The 18394-nt window shown below is 39.2% G+C and overlaps 2 protein-coding genes and 1 pseudogene across 2 annotated transcripts in view; 2 read left to right on the top strand and 1 right to left on the bottom strand.

Moving 5' to 3' along the window:
• The window catches only part of LOC149821866 (uncharacterized), a 36709-nt gene extending 33987 nt beyond the window's left edge, over window positions 1-2722 (top strand). The window contains exon 4 of the mRNA XM_089981081.1: window positions 2531-2722. Coding sequence (XP_089837207.1) covers window positions 2531-2616 — 86 coding nt within the window. The 3' untranslated portion in view covers window positions 2617-2722. The remainder of the gene's footprint in view (window positions 1-2530) is intronic.
• A 2957-nt stretch (window positions 2723-5679) lies between these two features.
• LOC149821868 (uncharacterized) lies at window positions 5680-9091 on the top strand. The gene is made up of 4 exons (XM_089981082.1): window positions 5680-6025; window positions 6476-6529; window positions 7413-7472; window positions 8731-9091. Exons 1-4 carry the CDS (start codon window positions 5714-5716, stop codon window positions 8857-8859), a joined length of 555 nt encoding a protein of 184 aa, XP_089837208.1. The 5' UTR covers window positions 5680-5713; the 3' UTR covers window positions 8860-9091.
• A 603-nt stretch (window positions 9092-9694) lies between these two features.
• Window positions 9695-18394, bottom strand: LOC149821869 (pleiotropic drug resistance protein 3-like; annotated as a pseudogene).

The following is an 18394-nucleotide window of genomic DNA, read 5'->3' on the forward strand; positions in this document are numbered from 1 at the left end:
ATCGGAGGCTCGAGACGCACAGGCACAGACGGCTGGTGTTGCTCCCCGCGGCTGCCGTGAAGAAGGGAGCTTGCTGGAAGACTTTGGTGGCGGTTGGTGGCCACTGGTGGCTGCGGGTTGCCGCAGCTTTTTCCGGCGACCCCTTCTTTCTCCGGTGCGCGCACGCAGACAGGGAGAGAGATATTGAGTAGAGAGAGATGGGGGACTGAGTGGAGAGAGAGGCGAGCGATGGGAAACCCTAACTCCCCATCCTCCCTTTTATCAGCCCCCTCCATGCCGTGATGGGGGGGGAGGTCGGTTACGCCCTGCGTAACCCCCTCCTGCCCCCCTTCCTTTTCTGTTACAAAGTATCGGGCAACCCTTATCGGGTTGCCCTTTTCTCTTAAAAGGGCTATCATGGGGTGGGGCTCGGGTCCGAACCCGGGACCCGCAACCCGGCCCCAAAACAATATGGATCCACAAGTGGATCCAAATGGATCCACTGTGGATCCTCGGATAAACTTTTAAAAACTTAAAATTTTTATTTATTTTGAATCTCACTTTAAGCATAAAATTTTAACCCCCAAAATATGGATCCGCAAGTTGGATCCAAGTGGATCCTCGAATTTGCTTAATATATATATACATATATAGGTATATTTCTAATTTATTACTAATATTAATATTATTTTAGTATAATGCAAACATTTAAGCGTAAATACCCCTTTATGGGTCCTAGATCCGAAATATGGATCTAGGCCCAATTTGAAAAATTTGAAATATTTTATAATAAAAATTTCGGGTTTTACAATTAGAGTCCCAAAGGTTCAAACCCCAACAAACTCTTATGTTTGACTAGTCAACATGTATTGACTAGTTCAATTACAAATAAAAAAGTAAAAATCTAACCCTAGTTCTTATTTCTAGTTAAGAAAAGAAAAGAAAAATAAAGAAAGAGAATATATATATATATATATATATATATATATATATATATATATATATATATATATATTCTTGTGGAGGGGTGACAACCAATTTTCCGATAACGGTTGGGTTACATCAAGGATCTGCTTTAAGCCCTTTCCTATTTGCGATAGTGATGGATGAGCTTACGAGATCAATTCAAGAAAATGTACCGTGGTGTATGTTGTTTGATGATGATATTGTTTTGATTGATGAGTCTAGAGCTGGGGTTAATGCTAAGTTAGAATTATGGAGACAAACATTGGAAGCTGGAGGTTTTAAGTTAAGAGTAAGACTGAATATATGGAATGTCGGTTTAGTAAGCAACGAAATAATGATGGGAGTGTAGTGAAGCTTGGTGAGCAAGAAATACCGGTGAATGATTATTGCAAATATTTGGGATCCATCATTCAAAAGTATGGAGATATTGATGGAGATGTAAATCATAGGATAAAGGTTGGGTGGATGAAATGGAAAAGTGCAACTGGAGTGTTGTGCGATCGTAGAATGCCATTGCGGTTGAAGGGAAAGTTTTATAGGACGACTATTAGACCCGCTTTACTATATGGTACGGAATGTTGGGCTGCCAAGAGACATCATATTCAAAAAATGAGTGTAGCTGAGATGCGGATGCTTAGATGGATGTGTGGAAATACAATAAAAGATCAAATTCGGAACGAGGAGATACGTAAGAAGGTTGGCGTTGCACCCATTGAAAATAAGATGAGAGAGAATCATTTACGGTGGTTTGGACATTCGGCGAAGGCCTAATGATGCTCCAGTCAGAAGGATGGAGATATGGGAAAATATATTAGTTAAAAGAGGTCGGGGTAGACCTAGGAAGACTTGGATGGAGATGATAAGAAAGGATATGAATGCTTTGAACCTTACCGAGGACATGTCATTGGATAAAAATGATTGGAGGAAAAGGATTCATGTGGAAGACCCAAAATGAATTTCTTTGTTGGTTCATATCGCCGACCCCAATTGTTTTGGGATGAAGGCGTAGTTGTTGTTGTTGTTGTATATATATATATATATATATATATATATATATATATATATATATATATATATATATATATGTGTGTGTGTGTGTGTGTACAATTTTAACAACCTCTTCATGGCTCAGGGCCCCTTGTTATGGTTCTCTTGGTTCTTGGAGTTGCTATGAAACATGTCAGTGTAAGTGTGTAACCTCATTATGATCTCATGCCGAAAATCAGAATCCGTTCTACAAATTAAAACCAATGGTGAATGATTCTCAGTAAAACGTAACTGATTGCACACCTTTGTTTGTCTCAAAATATAAATTCTCTAAGAATTTTCTTTGATGCTTTCTTGCATCTGTTACACTACCTGACTATTTGACATATTGTCTGCCATCTCTTTGTTATTCTCATATAGGATTGTATCATAATAATCCATGCATATACAATCTCCTTGCAACAGCCTTGTTCTGTTTTTTGTCTTTCTGGTTCTAGATATCATAATGTCTCTATGCGAATCATTGGACAGCTACATACAGGTGATCTTTCTAACAGCATCACAAACTTAATTCTGGATTTTTGTGCTTGGATTGCAGCCCTTGAGGAATGGCGCAAACGAAAGATGGACCGAGCAAGGCAGCGGGCAATGGAGAAAAATGCATCAGCAACAGTGCAGTCATGATAAAAGCAGTTCTTTTATGTGAAAAGTTTGTTTATACGCATGTCTGTGTACTCATGTATGCTGGACAAGTAGTGCTCTATATATTTTTGAAGCTGGATTCCAGAAAGTGAAGTGATTGCATTGTCATCTACTCAAGCGCGCGCGCACACACACACATGCACGCATGCATGCATATATGCCCATGCGCACAGACACATAAAAAGTAACAGGCATCTTGTCTTTGATGTTGGTAACTGATAGCCGATAGAGCTGGTAAACGAGTAGACAGAACCAAACATGGCTTGTTCCGGTTTGGCTCGTTTACTAGTGGATTGAGCTCGGCTCGTGTTCATGTTTAGCTGAGCCAAGCTCGAGCTCGGCTTGTCCCTGAATGAGAAGAGCCCAACACTAGCTGACATATAAAAACATTCCATGTTATTTATACATAATATATACATTTTTATATATTATACTTGAAAATATATATAACTTTTATAAATTACTCTTAATAGTGCATATTTTATTTTTATATTTTTCATTCATCTTTCTTTTTTATATATATTATCTATAAGAGCACTATCAAGCCGAGCCAAGCTGAACACTTTGTGTTCAGGCTCGACTTGTTTAAGCTAAACGAGCTGCTCGTGGCTCGGCTCACCAACTATACAATCCGATTACCAAGCTGAGTCACGAGCTTCTCTGTTAGTTTACCATCACTAGTAACTGACCTGGTTGAAAGAATTGTATGCATTTAGAAGCAAAGTAACATCACTCCCTTGACATTATCAATCCTTAACTAGGTTAAGAAACACATGAGTGTGTGTTTGATGATGTGCTTAATGCAGTAAGGTCATTTAAGAGTTTATTATTATTATTATTATTAAAGACAGTGTTGACATGCTATTTTCTTTTTTAATTTAGCATGGAGAATTGGACTTTGGACGTCCTCTAACAGGCTGAGCCATGTCACACGGATGCTCCATTTTGATACGACACGGTGACCCGTTTATTAAACGGGCCGACCCGATAACATAGACACCATAACCGCACAGGTGCACACCACCACTGGAGAGGAGAGGTCTTGGGTTGTGGATTGCGGGTTGGCATACCCCTAACACGAACATGACCCATTTAATAAACGGGTTAGGCGGGTTGACCCGTTTACGACATGAACCCATTTAAGCCAAACCCTAACCCGGCTAAGAAGCGGGTTGGCGGGCAGGGCCAGATTTTGCCACCCCTACTTCTAACATGCTGAGCCATGTCACACGAATGCTCTATTTTGATCGCCGTGCTGTATACCTTTGTTTGCAAGTCACACTAGAAACTTCATAAAAATTGCCTTAACCAGCCCCACCCCCCTAGAGCCATTTGTTCGGTGCGTCAACCTTGTTTTTGGATAACTATAATGTATTTTTTGAATTTATAACCCGAAGAAACCACACTCAGCACGAAGACCTGGTCGTGCTGGCTCAGCCTGTCGTACCTACGGTCCTCGCTGTGTAAAATTCCAAGGCTAGGGCTCCTGCCCCCGGAGCCTATGCTAGGCATTGGCTTGCACAGAGAGGTGACGCCCATGAGAATCGAAAGATTATTATAATTTTCTATTCAACTTAGATTTTTGTGCTAGGTGGGAGCTTTTGTATGAAGCATAAGAGAATGAGCTGCAAAGGTCATGTGCTTGTGGCGCCAAGCTCAACACTTTGGTTTCACCATAAGAAACTTCTTAATAGTCCCAAAGTTGGGCTTTGGCTGTGAGATGGGTGGTCAAGATTGGATTCCTGCAAGTGATGCCCTGCACAGACCTTAAGCATGAGGGTTCTAGCCAATGTTGTCAGTATCGGAATAGGACCTGTGTTTGGCCAACAATTCAGGTGAATTGGACAATACCGATTCTCAAGTGAATTGTTCTGAATTGGCCAAAAAATATTACGTGTCAATCCGAATGTGACACATGTTAAAGTCATTAAAATATTATTAAAAAATTAAATTTAAGTTATTTTTTATATTTATTAAAAAATAGCCAATTCCGGTAAGTATCATATCGATTTTCTGATGATATGATCAGCCGATTCAGGCCGATCACACTTCTAAGTATTATGCTTATGGGATGACAGCCATAGGTATGACAGGCTCAGCCACTGCGACCAGATATTCGATCCCAAATTTGGATTCTTCAAGTAATAAATGGAAAAAAAATTCTTATTCAGTTGCAAGTCTGGCAAGGCCCCAAGGAGGATTGGCATAGTGGGGTGTGACTTTGGCTGCTAGACAAGCAGTCAATGTTCGATTTCCACGGGCATCGCTCCTTTGTGCAAGCCAACGCTTAACATAAGTCCCGGGGGTAAGGGTCCTAGTCTCGAAGTTTTATGCTGCCGACATGATGATCATAGGTATGGCAGGCTAAGCCAGCGCGACTAGGTTTTCGTGACGGGTGTGGTTTATTCGGGTTATAAATCCAAAAAAAGTCTGGTGGCAAAGCTTGTGCATTTGCTTTGTTTTTTTCTCAAATTATAAGAATTATATGCGCCAAATGTTTGACAAATTAAAGTTTAACAGCTTTAGGTTTCTAATATTTACACATTTAATTCGTGTTAAATAGAAACATAGATGGGGTTATTGGGGCATGGTCAAGTGGCAAGACAACGGGTTAAAACCCCGTATTTAGTTACTGTTATTATTTTTATTTATTCGATTTATTTCTATATTAAAAATAAATACATCATGAACTTATCGTCTTATTCAATTACACTGGCAATACATTGACAGTTTGAATGCTTGCATACTTTGTTATTGTTTTTATTTTATGTATTCAGTTTATTTGTTTTGTATATTTTAATAGAGTTTTCCTAATAAACCCCAAAAAAATAATAAAAAAAGAAAAGGAGATTATGTAAGTTAAAAATTACCAAATACAGGTGGCTCATCTCTCTTGGAGAAAGGGCTGATTTAATATTTTAAGAACTTACAAGGGCTTTTCGGAATAGTGGCACTCTGGATATTTATCACTTTCGTAGTGTCACTTCGGTAGCCTCCTCCCTGATCTGCAAACAACGGATATTAGCGAGGCTACGGGCACAAAAACCCAATCGAAAGAAAGAGGGGGTAGGAAGGAGAAATGGCGGCAATCTCTTCCCTTCCATCGTCTTCCTGCTTCTCGATTTCTAGGATTTCTCGCAGATCCTCTCCTTCCGTCCCTTCTTCTTCTCCTTATTTCTGGTTCTCTTCTTCTGTTTCGAGGTCGGTTCTTCGTTGTGGTGTCTCCGATGGTTGGCTCCTGATGAAGCAGAGATGGACGGAGGGAAGAGCACAGAGAGGAGTTGGGGTTAGGGTCGTTGCTGAGGAAGCCGTGGCTCCAGAAGTGGGAGAGGACCAGCCTTCTGTTTCCGTGCCGGTCTCTCCATCCGACGTCCTCACCATGTTCTTCAAGGTGCTGTGTGTGTGTGTGTGAACTGTCAGGAATCATAATGGCCATCATCCTCGTTTTGTTATCATCGCCAAGAAAATCCCATGAAAGTTCTTTAAGATGCTCTAACCTCTCGGAATCATGATGAGCAACATCCTCGATTTGTTGTTATCGCCAAAAAGATCCCATGAAGATGGTGTGCGTGCGTGCGAGCTGTTGGAATCGTCACCACCATTATCCTCGATTCTGTTATTATGGCCAAGAACACTCGTGAAAATTCTTTAGGTTGCCCAAACTGCTGGAATCATGGTTTGACCACCATCCTCAATTTGGTGTTATCGGCAAGAGAACCCATGAAGATTCTTTAGGATGCGCAAAATTTCCGATTCAAAAATTAACTGCATTCTCTTTAGTGTAGGTTTCTTTGGAATGTAGGCGTTTTTATTGATCCACTTCTGTTTTATGACATTGAAGGCGGAGGGAATGATGAGCGATTCTGCAATCCCTGCAGTGAGAAAAGTTCTGGAGGTCTGATTTTCTATCATTTCCTTTGGTTTACAGTATGATGGCAACTTTAGGCGTGAATTAGTTATCTCATTCTCTCATGGAACTCCGTGTTGATTCGTGGATTTGCCTAATGTGGTGTAGTGTACTCCATTGTGGAGGGTGCCGCTTCTGCGGTTCAGTGCCAGTTGCCCAAGTTGGTATGAGCCCATTTGAGGCTTTTTCTGGGTGACTAGCCAGCAAAATTAGGATATTAGTTGGGAGTTTTTTAGACCTCAGTCAAGGTCCAATGTGATACAATGTGGGATTCAAGGTCAATTCTAAGCTGGGTCTCTCTCAAATGCACCATCGACTCTGCAATTCACCTTAGTCTTAGCTTGCATTATTGCATTTTATGTCCAGTTCCCTGGTGAGTTGGTTGCTGAACTTGCTGATCAACTTGAAGTGATTCCTGTATTGGGAAGTTACGTTTTTGGCCCCTTAGTTGACAAGAGTAGTATCATAGTTGCTTAACAGAGGATTTTCTGTTCGGGGTAAAGGAGTTGCTGGACTCAGGCTGAGTCCAAATTGAATCTCTCTTAGATACAGTGTCTGCAAGTCATTTGGTATCTCATTCAGCCATTGCAAATAGACTTGCCTTACGATGCCTTTGTCAAAGATGATGCTAGATGCAGATTGCATCCCACATATGTCTACCTTGTGCTTTCAAGCAACCAGCACTACTGTTTGCTAATGTACCTGCATGATTGAGAATTACGGGTAAATCCAGTGCAAACGACCAGTGGTGATTGCTGCTGCTTAGCCCTGGATGCTGCATTAAGCTGTTCCAATTCATACTTGAATTTGTGTTTTTCAGTCTAGCGAGGCCAGAATCACTGTCTAATTCTACTTATGTAATTGAATTCAGGAAGTGGAAGGTGTTAGTGATCTTAAAGTCGGTGTCCTTGAAGGGATTGCAACTGTTGAGGTATGGTACCTGTCTACTCATGTCTTTCATTAAAAGATAAAGCAAAAAGAAATAAAACAGAAAAGGGTTCTGTTTATGTTATCTTCAATATCTGCAACTATTTATGCGAATAATGTGAAGGTTGTAGTGTAACTATTACAAGTTTCCAGTTATGATAATTGAATTAATTGTGATGACATTTTACAAACATCGGTCTTAAATGGTGGGAGATGGCAGGTAGGGGTCCAGAGAAGCTGCTCGAGATGAACCTTTCTAGTAACTAAAAAAGAAACATCATTGCTTTCTGCAACTTTGTGAAAAGAGTGGACTGCAAATCTTGTCATTTTCCTTTTCAAAATATAACCTAATAACCACTGCAATGACCTTATTTGGGTCAAATGTAAAGTTATATTGTTCATATATTAATTGAAGTGCTTGTTCGAGCATAAACGAGGTTTTAACAATCTCAATCTTATGTTGATATTGTGCTCATTTAAGTACATGAGCTTACAATGAAGCTCGAGCTCAGCTCATCTACTAAATAAATGAGCCTGAACCAATCTCCAGCAAATTAGCTCGTTGCACAGCCAAATGGCAAGCCCTCCAAGCTGCTTGAAGAGCCAGCCAAAACCATCCTAGATATCAGGAAGCTGTTTTCTAGGTATAACATAAAGTTGACAGATCTGTTAGTTTCTACTCAGCATGATCTGCCTATAAAAAAAGGTGAAAAAATAGGTATTTGATCTACACAACTTGAATTTCTTTGTCCAAGTAAGGGAGTGAAAATTTTGGTTGCAATATGGCAACTTCTGGCGTTCTTGATTGTACAAAGAGCTGGCTGAGGAGTCTCATTAGACATAACTGGTGTCGTAGATGTTTGCCTATGAAGGCAGGGTGGTCGTGGGGCCCCACCCGGGGTTTTCCTCGCTTCGGTGAGGGTTCCTCGTAAGTGCATTAATTGATTATTGATTCTTTGGTCACACCATATAAAATCACCTCTGGTGGATATTTTGGTCTTTTTGTGTTCTGTTGTACTGTTGAGTTTAGATTTGACATATCCATGTAACCTATCAAGAGTACGTTGCTCATTTTTGTGATGATACTAAGATGTATCACAAGAGAATATCACAAGAGAATTCATTTTCGTTGGCTGTGTCAAGGATGAAGAAAACAACCAAAACCGGGGTTGACATCCTTATAATGTTTCCTGTTTCTCTTATCTATGAGATAGATGTACTATTGTTGATCATAATGGATAATACCATTCTTCTCTATGCAGCTGACAAAACAGACAACCGTACAGGCTACTGGGGTGGCTTCCAACTTGGTTGAGATGATACAGGGTTCAGGCTTTAAGTTGCAGACATTGAATTTGAGCTTTGAAGATGAGGAGGATATAATTGGGTAGTTTTTCTGCTGCTGTTTGACTCAATGGTATTGAAGCTGCTCTTTGTTTGCACTCTGGTGCTTTGTTTCTTTGTGCTTCTTCTGAGGGCTTGTAATGCATGAGAACATGAGTCTGATGTAGTGCCTCTTAAAGAGATCGGTAGATTGAAAAAAATCGTAATCTGACATACGTTTTTAGATATTCTTAGTGCTTGTGACATCAATCCAGAAGCCTATTTTTGAGATTGTGTAAACCAGTTTCCATTTCTTGTATTCTTTCATTTTTCTTTTAGTAGATCTGTCTTTTGTTTTTTCAAGGTGGTCAAGATTTGGTTTTCCTTTGATTATTTGATAGTGAGGAGTGTTGATTCTGTATGACAATGCATGCTGATAACCCATCAGATTTTGTTTAACAAGGAATGGTGGAATCATAATCAAGGGAAATGCACAATTCAACTGGCTTGGCCTAAATACGGATAACTCATGTGTAAGAGTGTCGAAGTGACCTACCCTCATCTGTAAAAGTATCAAAGTGAGCTAACCCTAGCAAACTTTCATTGTGATGGATGCAATGAAAATGGATAGACCAAACTTGGGTCCAAATTTCAGGTCAGGCCAATTAACCAGGCTTTAGGCAGTTACCCACATTCTTTTACATTGGCGAAAACTCATTCTATTGAGAATATAGTCATATCAAGTTGAAAACACTTGTTGCAGTGAATATTACATTTATGCTACTGATTACACCTTAAGACTAGAAGGAAATATTGCAGCCATATTACAGGTATATCATTCACATGGCATTATTAACAAGAGCTATCATGGTTGAGATTGGAGCTTATTGCTTCTCATCTTGTTTAGAAATTCAATTTTGACGCAAAGAAAGCAAACAGAGTAGCAAAGAGAAGAGGGAAGACAATAAGCATAGCAGCAGTCACACCCAGTTGATCATGTTGAAATCCATAGTAATCTTTCAGGAAGGAACTGATTGCTTTCCTTTCTCCAAATACGCTAATCTCTTCTTGTATGTCACCATACTGTGAAGTAAACAATGCACACGGAGTCTAGTTTGTAGGATTGATCCAATATGACCATACCCACCACTTTGGGATTTGCTGCATCAGGTAACAATTGCATCATCAGTGACCAGCCAAAGTATGACAAAAACTTTTCCTCAATTGACAACAAATTCCTAAAGATGGTGCTACTATTTTGGATTAAAGAAGCTTGCAAGAGTGATATTTCATGTTGGTATTCAGTAGATGTGGTTACAAAGTTATCCAGACACCATTTTCTGTTTTGTTTTTTATAACCAAGTTTCAAAATACTCACAAATTAACTAAAGAGCTCCTTTGCCAAAGGAGCTATTTTGTGCCATTCAACTGCATTCAAGATTGTAGTCAATAGAGTATGTAACAGAGCTCAAGGACAAGCACTCCAGGGTAAAATCGTTTGGACCATACAGACTGGAGAAGTTAGGCCTTTAGGACACAAGTTGCAATCTAAGTATTGGTTCAGGTGACTGCTTGAAACCTGATGAAAAATTGATCAGTTCAGAAGTTGTGAACTGACTAGTCAGATCTCAGTAACCGATTTTCTTAACTTGGTCCTGCGTCAAGTCAGATAAGAGAAACTGATTGACTTGACAGATTCCTGAGCTAAAGTTTAACCATGTATAACTGTTACCTAGTCGGCAATCAAATAAAAGGAGAACTTCCTTACCAGTCCAGGAATCAGAAATCCTGAAAATAGTGTCAGTGTTGTGTTGAAAACAAATTTCTGGATTGAGGCAACGTGAACGCTAGGACTTAGCGAGATTACCATCATCCCAAGGTAATTGTAGTACAAGAACGTCATGAACATGGTGAAAATATCCCAAAAGATCTTGTAAGTTGACCCATAGAATCCTACTGCAGGGTATGTAATAATCCTATAGATAACTGCTTGGATGAAAACATGAGGAAGCTCAATCACAACCTGCATTAAGAAATAGCAAGACAAAAAAAAAGGGTTTAATTCAAAGTGAAAAGTGCATCAAAAGAATTATTTTTCATTTTCACCAGCCATTCCACAATCGGTTGTTGATACCGAAAATAATGACAGTTGGTCTGAATACATTTTAGTCTTCATACGATTTTCTTGAATGTGGTGCAGCTGGTGAATATATATATATATATATATATATATATATATATATATATATATATATATATATATATATATATATATATATATATTGTACACACAAAAATAAAGAGAGAGAGAGAGAGAATCGGGAGGAAAATCTCCAACCTGTGCAAATGAATAAGCAGGGGTGGCATACATCCCAGAGAACTTTTCACGATATAGGACGCTGCGCTCGATTGCTACAATGGGGAAAACTGATATGCAGTTATTTACCCCTAAAAAGATGGTTGCTAAGAACACCATCCCCAGTATGGTGAATAAACTCTGCTGTGTTTCTGCAAGGCAAATTTAGCAGTGTTAGAGGAAGGACTCTGTGAAAGAACCAAGTATTATCCTTGTTAGTATTACCATAAGTATTTAGAGTATCTTCTACTGATTTCCCTGTATTCCTCTTTTTCTTGTTTTGTTTTAAAGACGTTTCATCTGCATAATTTACTAGGCATTTATCTGTGCATGCATGTTTATCAAGGAATAAACAAGTTCTTCAGTGAATGGCTTACATTTTTCTCCCATGCTGCCAAAAGACTGCACCAAGGAGCACTGAAGTGATGATCATAAAGGCGTAGCGGGCCAAATTGTGCAAAGGATTTCGCCAATATGACAGGTGAAGCTTCCACAGGCATGCTTTGAACTGTCCCCAACCATTCTGCAGAAATACAGTTGGGAAGTTCAAGTCCTCAGACTCTGGAGGTGGCGTGCTCAATTGTTTGACCAACTCTCTGTTGTTCCTGAACATGCAAGGGTCATAGTAATTAACAGAGAAAGGAGTAGGTGCCAGAAGTAGTACACTGTGTGAAGCATGCAAGCAGGGGTCATTAAGAAGGATAAAGGATGCAAGTAAGCAGCAGCAAAGCAGGAAGTGACATGGAAAAAAGAAGGATAAAACGTGTTTTTACTTGCATGCATCTTAGTATCTTTGTCCAAAAATATCCATTATATATATATACACACACAAAGAAAATACATAGTGTGCATTTCCAACATAAAGAAATGTTGATTTCATAATAAGAAAAAGCAACAATATTCTATTATCTAGAGATGAGCTTCTCACACAAATTCAGAAATTTAGAGGGATGATGACAACATAGTACTCACTGATAGAGAGATGAGTATTTGTAGATCAGGATAAAGTCCACGTTAAGTTGCCTTTCCATTGACATAGTAGTGACTTCTAGCATCCATGTTCCTGGGTTGTAGTTGTCTTTGATCTTCGGAACTCCAGGGATCCTCTGCCAGTAATTTATCTCATGTTATCTTTGGTTGCAATGGATCAACGGATAAAATGACTTGTGGTGCACCAACTTTGGTTTAGATAAAGCCATGGCGTTTTGTAAGATGCCACTTGAGCCAACATGAAACTAATAGGACAGACTTCTATTGAGCTAGTGTGTCTCCAGACATGGGTGCCAACTAAGGCTGGACATCGAGTTGGATACCCAACCTGAGATGGACCGGGTTTGGGCTACCACGGCAACGTCAAAGTCGAAACCCTTATGTATTGGGCCAAACCCAGCTCGATTTGGGCAGGTTTCTGGGATAGGGGTAAAGAATCACTTCAATTGAGCCCAACTTGGCCAAATTAGATAACAATTGGGTTTTAAAGGGCCCAACCTGACATGACTTGAACCTAGCCTGACAAGTCTCAAGCCGACCACAAACCCCACAAGGGCCAGATTGGGCTTTCAGCGGGTTGGGGCATGGGTTGAGCCTGTTGGGCCCTAATGGGCACTGGGTCTGGCCGGGTTGGGGCAGCCCGATGTCCACCCTTATTGCCAATTGACACAAAATATCAAGTCATAATGGGTTCAGTACTTGGTCTAAATATGCTTGTATACAAAAACTCTGACCATCTACCGATGCATACATTTATTCTGATACTCGTCCAATAAGATCGGGCTTTAGTGCCTTCCTCAAAATACTCAATCACCCCTACCCAATGGTCCAGCGTAAATTATTTGCCCCCCCCCCCCCCCCCCCCACCCCCCACCCCCCTTTTCATCAGTAGCAGCTGCAAACGATTATAATTATAAGAAGGAAAAAAGACTTCATTGAAAGGCTATGTAACAAATATCGGTGATATTTTGAAAGATATCACAATTTTATCATGATAATTCCAAAAGAACTGACGTAATCATGAAAAATTCATGATATTTTCAGAATATTGCCTACTTTGGAATTACATCACAATTTTATCGTGATGTTCATGTGATCAAATGCCTTTTTATAGTTTAAGAATTTTATACTTCAATTGGTTTATATGAGATCCGAATACAGCTCTAGAGTAATTTTTCATGCAAATTTTAAGGCTCAACTAGATTGGATTTGGTCACATATCCAACACCAATCTGAGAAACATTTGAGCCATAGGTTCAAAGTTCTATCAAGAACAGTTTGTGACTTCATATTGGATGATAGAAATGCTAAAATTGGATTAAATGGTTGTCTGAAGAAGTGTAATTTTACCTCATCAAATGACTCAAATATATCAATGCTTGGCTGGTGGATTGTGCACACCACGGTTCTTCCAGTGTTGACTACATTCTTCACTGCACGCATGACAATTGCAGCTGCCCTTGCATCTAGGCCTGACGTAGGTTCATCCATGAATATGATAGAAGGATTGGCAACAAGCTCGACTGCAATAGTTAGCCGCTTGCACTGCGTGGTTGAGATACCATTTACACCAGGCATGCCACTGTCTTTGATTCCATCGAGCTCAAGGGTTTCCAATACTTCATTTACAAATGCCTACATAAGCGTGCAATGAAGAAAACTGTTAGTAGGTAGCTTCTCTCTTTGTCAATTTGTACCTTAGCTTTACTGTCAGGCAAACCTTTGTACATATACTTACAGAGTTGGAGGTAGTTTCCAACCAGTTTTTATCTCCTAACAGTCCTAAACAGTTTAAGAAACTGTAGTTGTAGGTGCTTAGTTAATCTGAAATTACAGATATATTTTGTAGCTTAGTAGAAAACATGCATTAGATGAGCTATTTTTCATGTTCAGATATGTTTATAGAGCCTATGAAAATCAATGGTTTATATTACAATAAAATGTGATGAAAAAATTTAAAAAAATTGGTTAAATTGATTTGATAAAAAACATGGTTTTTACAAATAAACATATGTACAGGTTCAGATTAAAAAAAACACGTGTAACTAAATTTCTTTGAAGTGGATAGGACAGAAGACAAAATTGGTTAGGACCTGCCAATTGCTATATGGTCACTTACTGATTGTGATGAACCACATTTGCCTGAATAACTGAAAAAATAGTTGAACTAAAAGTAACATAACTAAATAAGCACATTTGCCTGAACAAGTGAAAAAGTCATTGAACTAAAAGAAAATATAACTAAATAACTATGCTGAAGAGATCTTCTAAAAAACGTAAAAACTTGCTGAAGAGACATAGGTGTAACTATAACTCAAGTATATTCATCGTGTTTGGTGACCTGTATATGTCTTCATTAAGCCTTACCCCTTTAGTGTTCTGATCAATTTCAGGTGCTAATCTTAGCCACGCTGAAAAGATAACAGATTCTTCAACTGTGATATTTGGAGAATGAATATCACTCTGTTCACAGTAGCCAGATATCCTAGCAAATGTCTTCTAAACCTTTGGATACCCTCCAATCCTTATGTCTCCTTCAATAACACCCCCAGTTTTCCTCCCAGAAAGAACATCCATGAGTGTTGTCTTCCCTGCTCCGCTGACACCCATGAGTGCTGTGAGAATGCCAGGCCTGAATGCACCTGTGACATCTTTAAGTTGACATCTTTAAGTAGAAGTTTCTTCTCTGTCACGCCCTGATCTCCCATTTTCTAGCACATGATGAATAAGAATATAATTGTATAGAGAATACCAATCAATCTGTATCATACACAATGAAGTAAGGTATGAAGGAGCCACAGAGAAGAGATATGGTTGGACTAAGCTCATGCCCCCATACTGACTTGGTGTAGTTTTAGGCCTTCCGCAACATGACTTGGATGGTGACAAGGACGTTTGGAGTCTCATCTCTGGTGACAGTTATTCTGTATATTTCGTTATTCAAAACAAGATTTTTGAGATTGACAATGATAGTTACTTTCTGGATGAATTAGAGAGTTTATTTTCTAGTTATCCTGAATCTAAATAGTGGGTGTAAGAGTTACAACTGCTATTATGATCATTACATGTATGATACTAGGCATAGTTGGAAGAATCACATTAATAATTGCAATTTGTTCTGAAACCAAATATGGATAGTTGCATTTCGAATGGTAGCAACAATTCCAGTGACCGATGACATTCATAGTTACATTTGTAGTGATAGTGAAAGGGGTGGTGACCGTGGGAGCTCTAATCTAAAAACTAGCCTTAATGACAACGGTTTCAGAATACATAATGATTTAGATAGAAACAAAAATACAGGCATTTAGTTAATGTGGCATAGTTATCAGTGCAAGAAGTGAGTGCAAAACGCAATACGCAAAACATGAAGTGAGAAGCAAGCCTTTGAAAAATGTTTTAATACATGAAATGTGAAATATTTGAGGAAACCATGAGGCAATAATAGGAGTAGAAAATGAGAATAAAAAGTAGATGAAACCTGTGTTTTTACTTAAATAAAATGTTTAGTCTTTTTTACTAGGTTTATATAATAAAAGCATAATTTTGAAAAGAAGGCTCAATTATTCTAATATAAAAAGTGAATTACAGCATTAAGGAAGTCCAATTTCCTATAATAAAGCAAGACTTCTTAATGGAAGTGTGAAAGGAGCATGCGGTTCACACTTCCAAAGTGAGCTTTTTGATGTCTTTAGAAGCTTCCAGTAACTACGGAATGCACTATTTAAACTTTCTTAGTCCATGCCACTCAAATCCCCAGTCTAAGCTGAACCAGGATCAAGTTTCATATTTTCTAGTCCCATTGTTATAGAAGAAATATGGTTAGTTGCTCATCTGAATGAAATTACATGAGGGATATCAACAAAATATTGATCATCATGAAATGTGAATGATAATGGCTGAAAAGGCAATACCATCCTGCCTGCAGAGACATTGCAAGTCAGTTTGAATGCCTAGATTGGATGAAAAGACAAGGAATTTTGTTGAATTAGCCTGTTCACACCAGTCTTCCTGTGTTCTTGAATGCTATCATCAAGACCAGCCTCTTCCTTTCCCTGTAGTTGCAAGAGCTTTTCTCTCGAAATAATAGCCTGTGATGCTCCAGAAGCTGTGACATAGTTGTATGGTTCAGTATGTGTTTATAGATGCCAATGGACTTAAACAAAGTCCTTAATGAGCCATTCACTTTATCCTTTCCACTATATGCTCAAAACTCTATGTTATTGAGACAGTAGTTATGCTAGTTTTAATTGCAAGATTTGAAGCATGAAACTGTTATATCTTACGTTTCACATATGTTAAGGCCACAGTAAAGGCCATATAGAAAAGTATGGTGAAGCCAAATACTGCTGCCACTGATATCCAGTAGAAGTATCCTGGGAAATCAAGCCCTCTGCTTATCAAAATCTGATGTCCAATGCTAGTGTTTCCAGAAGAAATCTGCAAGGGAAAATCATATTCAATAAGTCCCTTCAAGAAGAAAGACCACAGGATTCAAGAATTAGGTGCACTGAAAACTCACATTTCTCCACCTTGGAGCAAGGAATTCATTTCCAGCAATTCCGATCTCAGCATATGTCAACGGAGATACCCAAAATGCCCACTTCAGCCAAACTGGCATGGAATCTGCCATAGTAAAAGACATACATATATAAGTGCATTGCTTTGAGCCTAACAAGCTGAGTTCAGCCCCTGACTCCTACGACTTCCACAGATATGACTCCAGACTAAATATGGACACATTGAACTAAGAGACTCTGTTGATCTTGCTGACATATGCAGCAGTGTGAAAAGATATTCAGGATCAACATTGGCATGCTAGGACCAGTATCACTAGATTGGGCATTGAGTTTAATTGGTATGTAGGGTCTTGTGACCTTTTGAAAAGTAAGTTTTGGTGCGTTTATCAAGTAAACTTAAAATTGGACTCTATAGTTTCATAATCACTTGCACAGTTTTATTATGATATGGATGGCACTGCTGAATATATACTTGTAATGTTATTAGACTATAATGTTAAACGATTGCCCAAGTCTTCTAGAGGTAATAGGACTATTCCAAACTATTCAGCTTAAATTTGAGTGAAATACTTCACATAACTCAACTCATTCATGTCTCTAGATAAGTGCTGTAGTTTTCAGATTTCAGTTAGTATTGAACAGATACAGTGAAAATGGAATTCTCACACCGTGGAATGCTGAAACCTCCAAACAAGAGAATTGACATCAAGGTGAGAAGGCCTCCTATGGTTGCAGCTGCCATTGATTGGGTGGCAGAGGCCAAGAACCGGAACAGAGATGCTGCCGTCTGATGCACTCCAAAGTACAGAAGGAACTGACGGAAAAACTTGGTCACAACATTTTAAAATAAACAAACATTAGGTATGGTGCATCAGTGTCTAGTAGAATGCTGAGCCATGGAATCAACCCGATCATCAGTAGGATTCCCTCGGTCCGAACCAAGCTGGTCCGATTTCAATTGAACTTAATGAGTCACCTGGATCTGAGTCCTGACACAATATTTTCTGTGGATCCAGTATCAGAGGTGCTACCATGTTTGAGTCACATCAGGATCCAAAACTGGACCCACTCATGGAAAGTTTCATATTGGGTCAACCCTGATCCACCCATACCCGACATGTTTCCAAACCTACTCTCCATGTTGAGAACATACATCTCCAACAAATCAAGGCCACACATTCCACTTGAGAACTGCGAGTGGAGCCCGTTTGCATCTCTCTTTCTCACACTCTTTTTATGGATAAGTGGAGAAAAACTGGGTTTTGGTTCTCGAGAGATTGAAATTAATCATTGATGATGATTTTCAAGTGCTTTGCACCGGACACCAAATCCCCCAAAATTCTTTTGAATGAATGATTTGGCATCTGGCCTTTGATCCGCAGGATGGGTGGTGGATATTGAATATCAATATCAATGGTGATTTTCAATACTGCCTGATCCCATCTTAGAAAACTGCCTCACTAATAGAGTTTATTGACCTAAAAAACTAAGTCTGTCCCCCTTGTCCACCAGACAATACACTCAGCTTCGTCCTTTCAAACTCGTGATATCTTGTCAACTTGGTGACATTCACAGGTTGCCCTTACCACAGGTTTCAAACTTGTGACATCCTGTTAACTTGGTGATGAATACAGGTCACCCCTACCAGATGAACAGAGCCTCTCAGGCTATTACCATGCTTTCTCTTCTAGTACTCTTCCAAAAGAACATGTAGGGAACGGCTGTTTTCCCATCCAT

This window comes from Nuphar pumila, chromosome 11 (genome assembly GCF_984573655.1).
Source record: "Nuphar pumila chromosome 11, dmNupPumi1.hap1.1, whole genome shotgun sequence".
In the NCBI taxonomy this organism is placed as follows: Eukaryota; Viridiplantae; Streptophyta; class Magnoliopsida; order Nymphaeales; family Nymphaeaceae; genus Nuphar; species Nuphar pumila.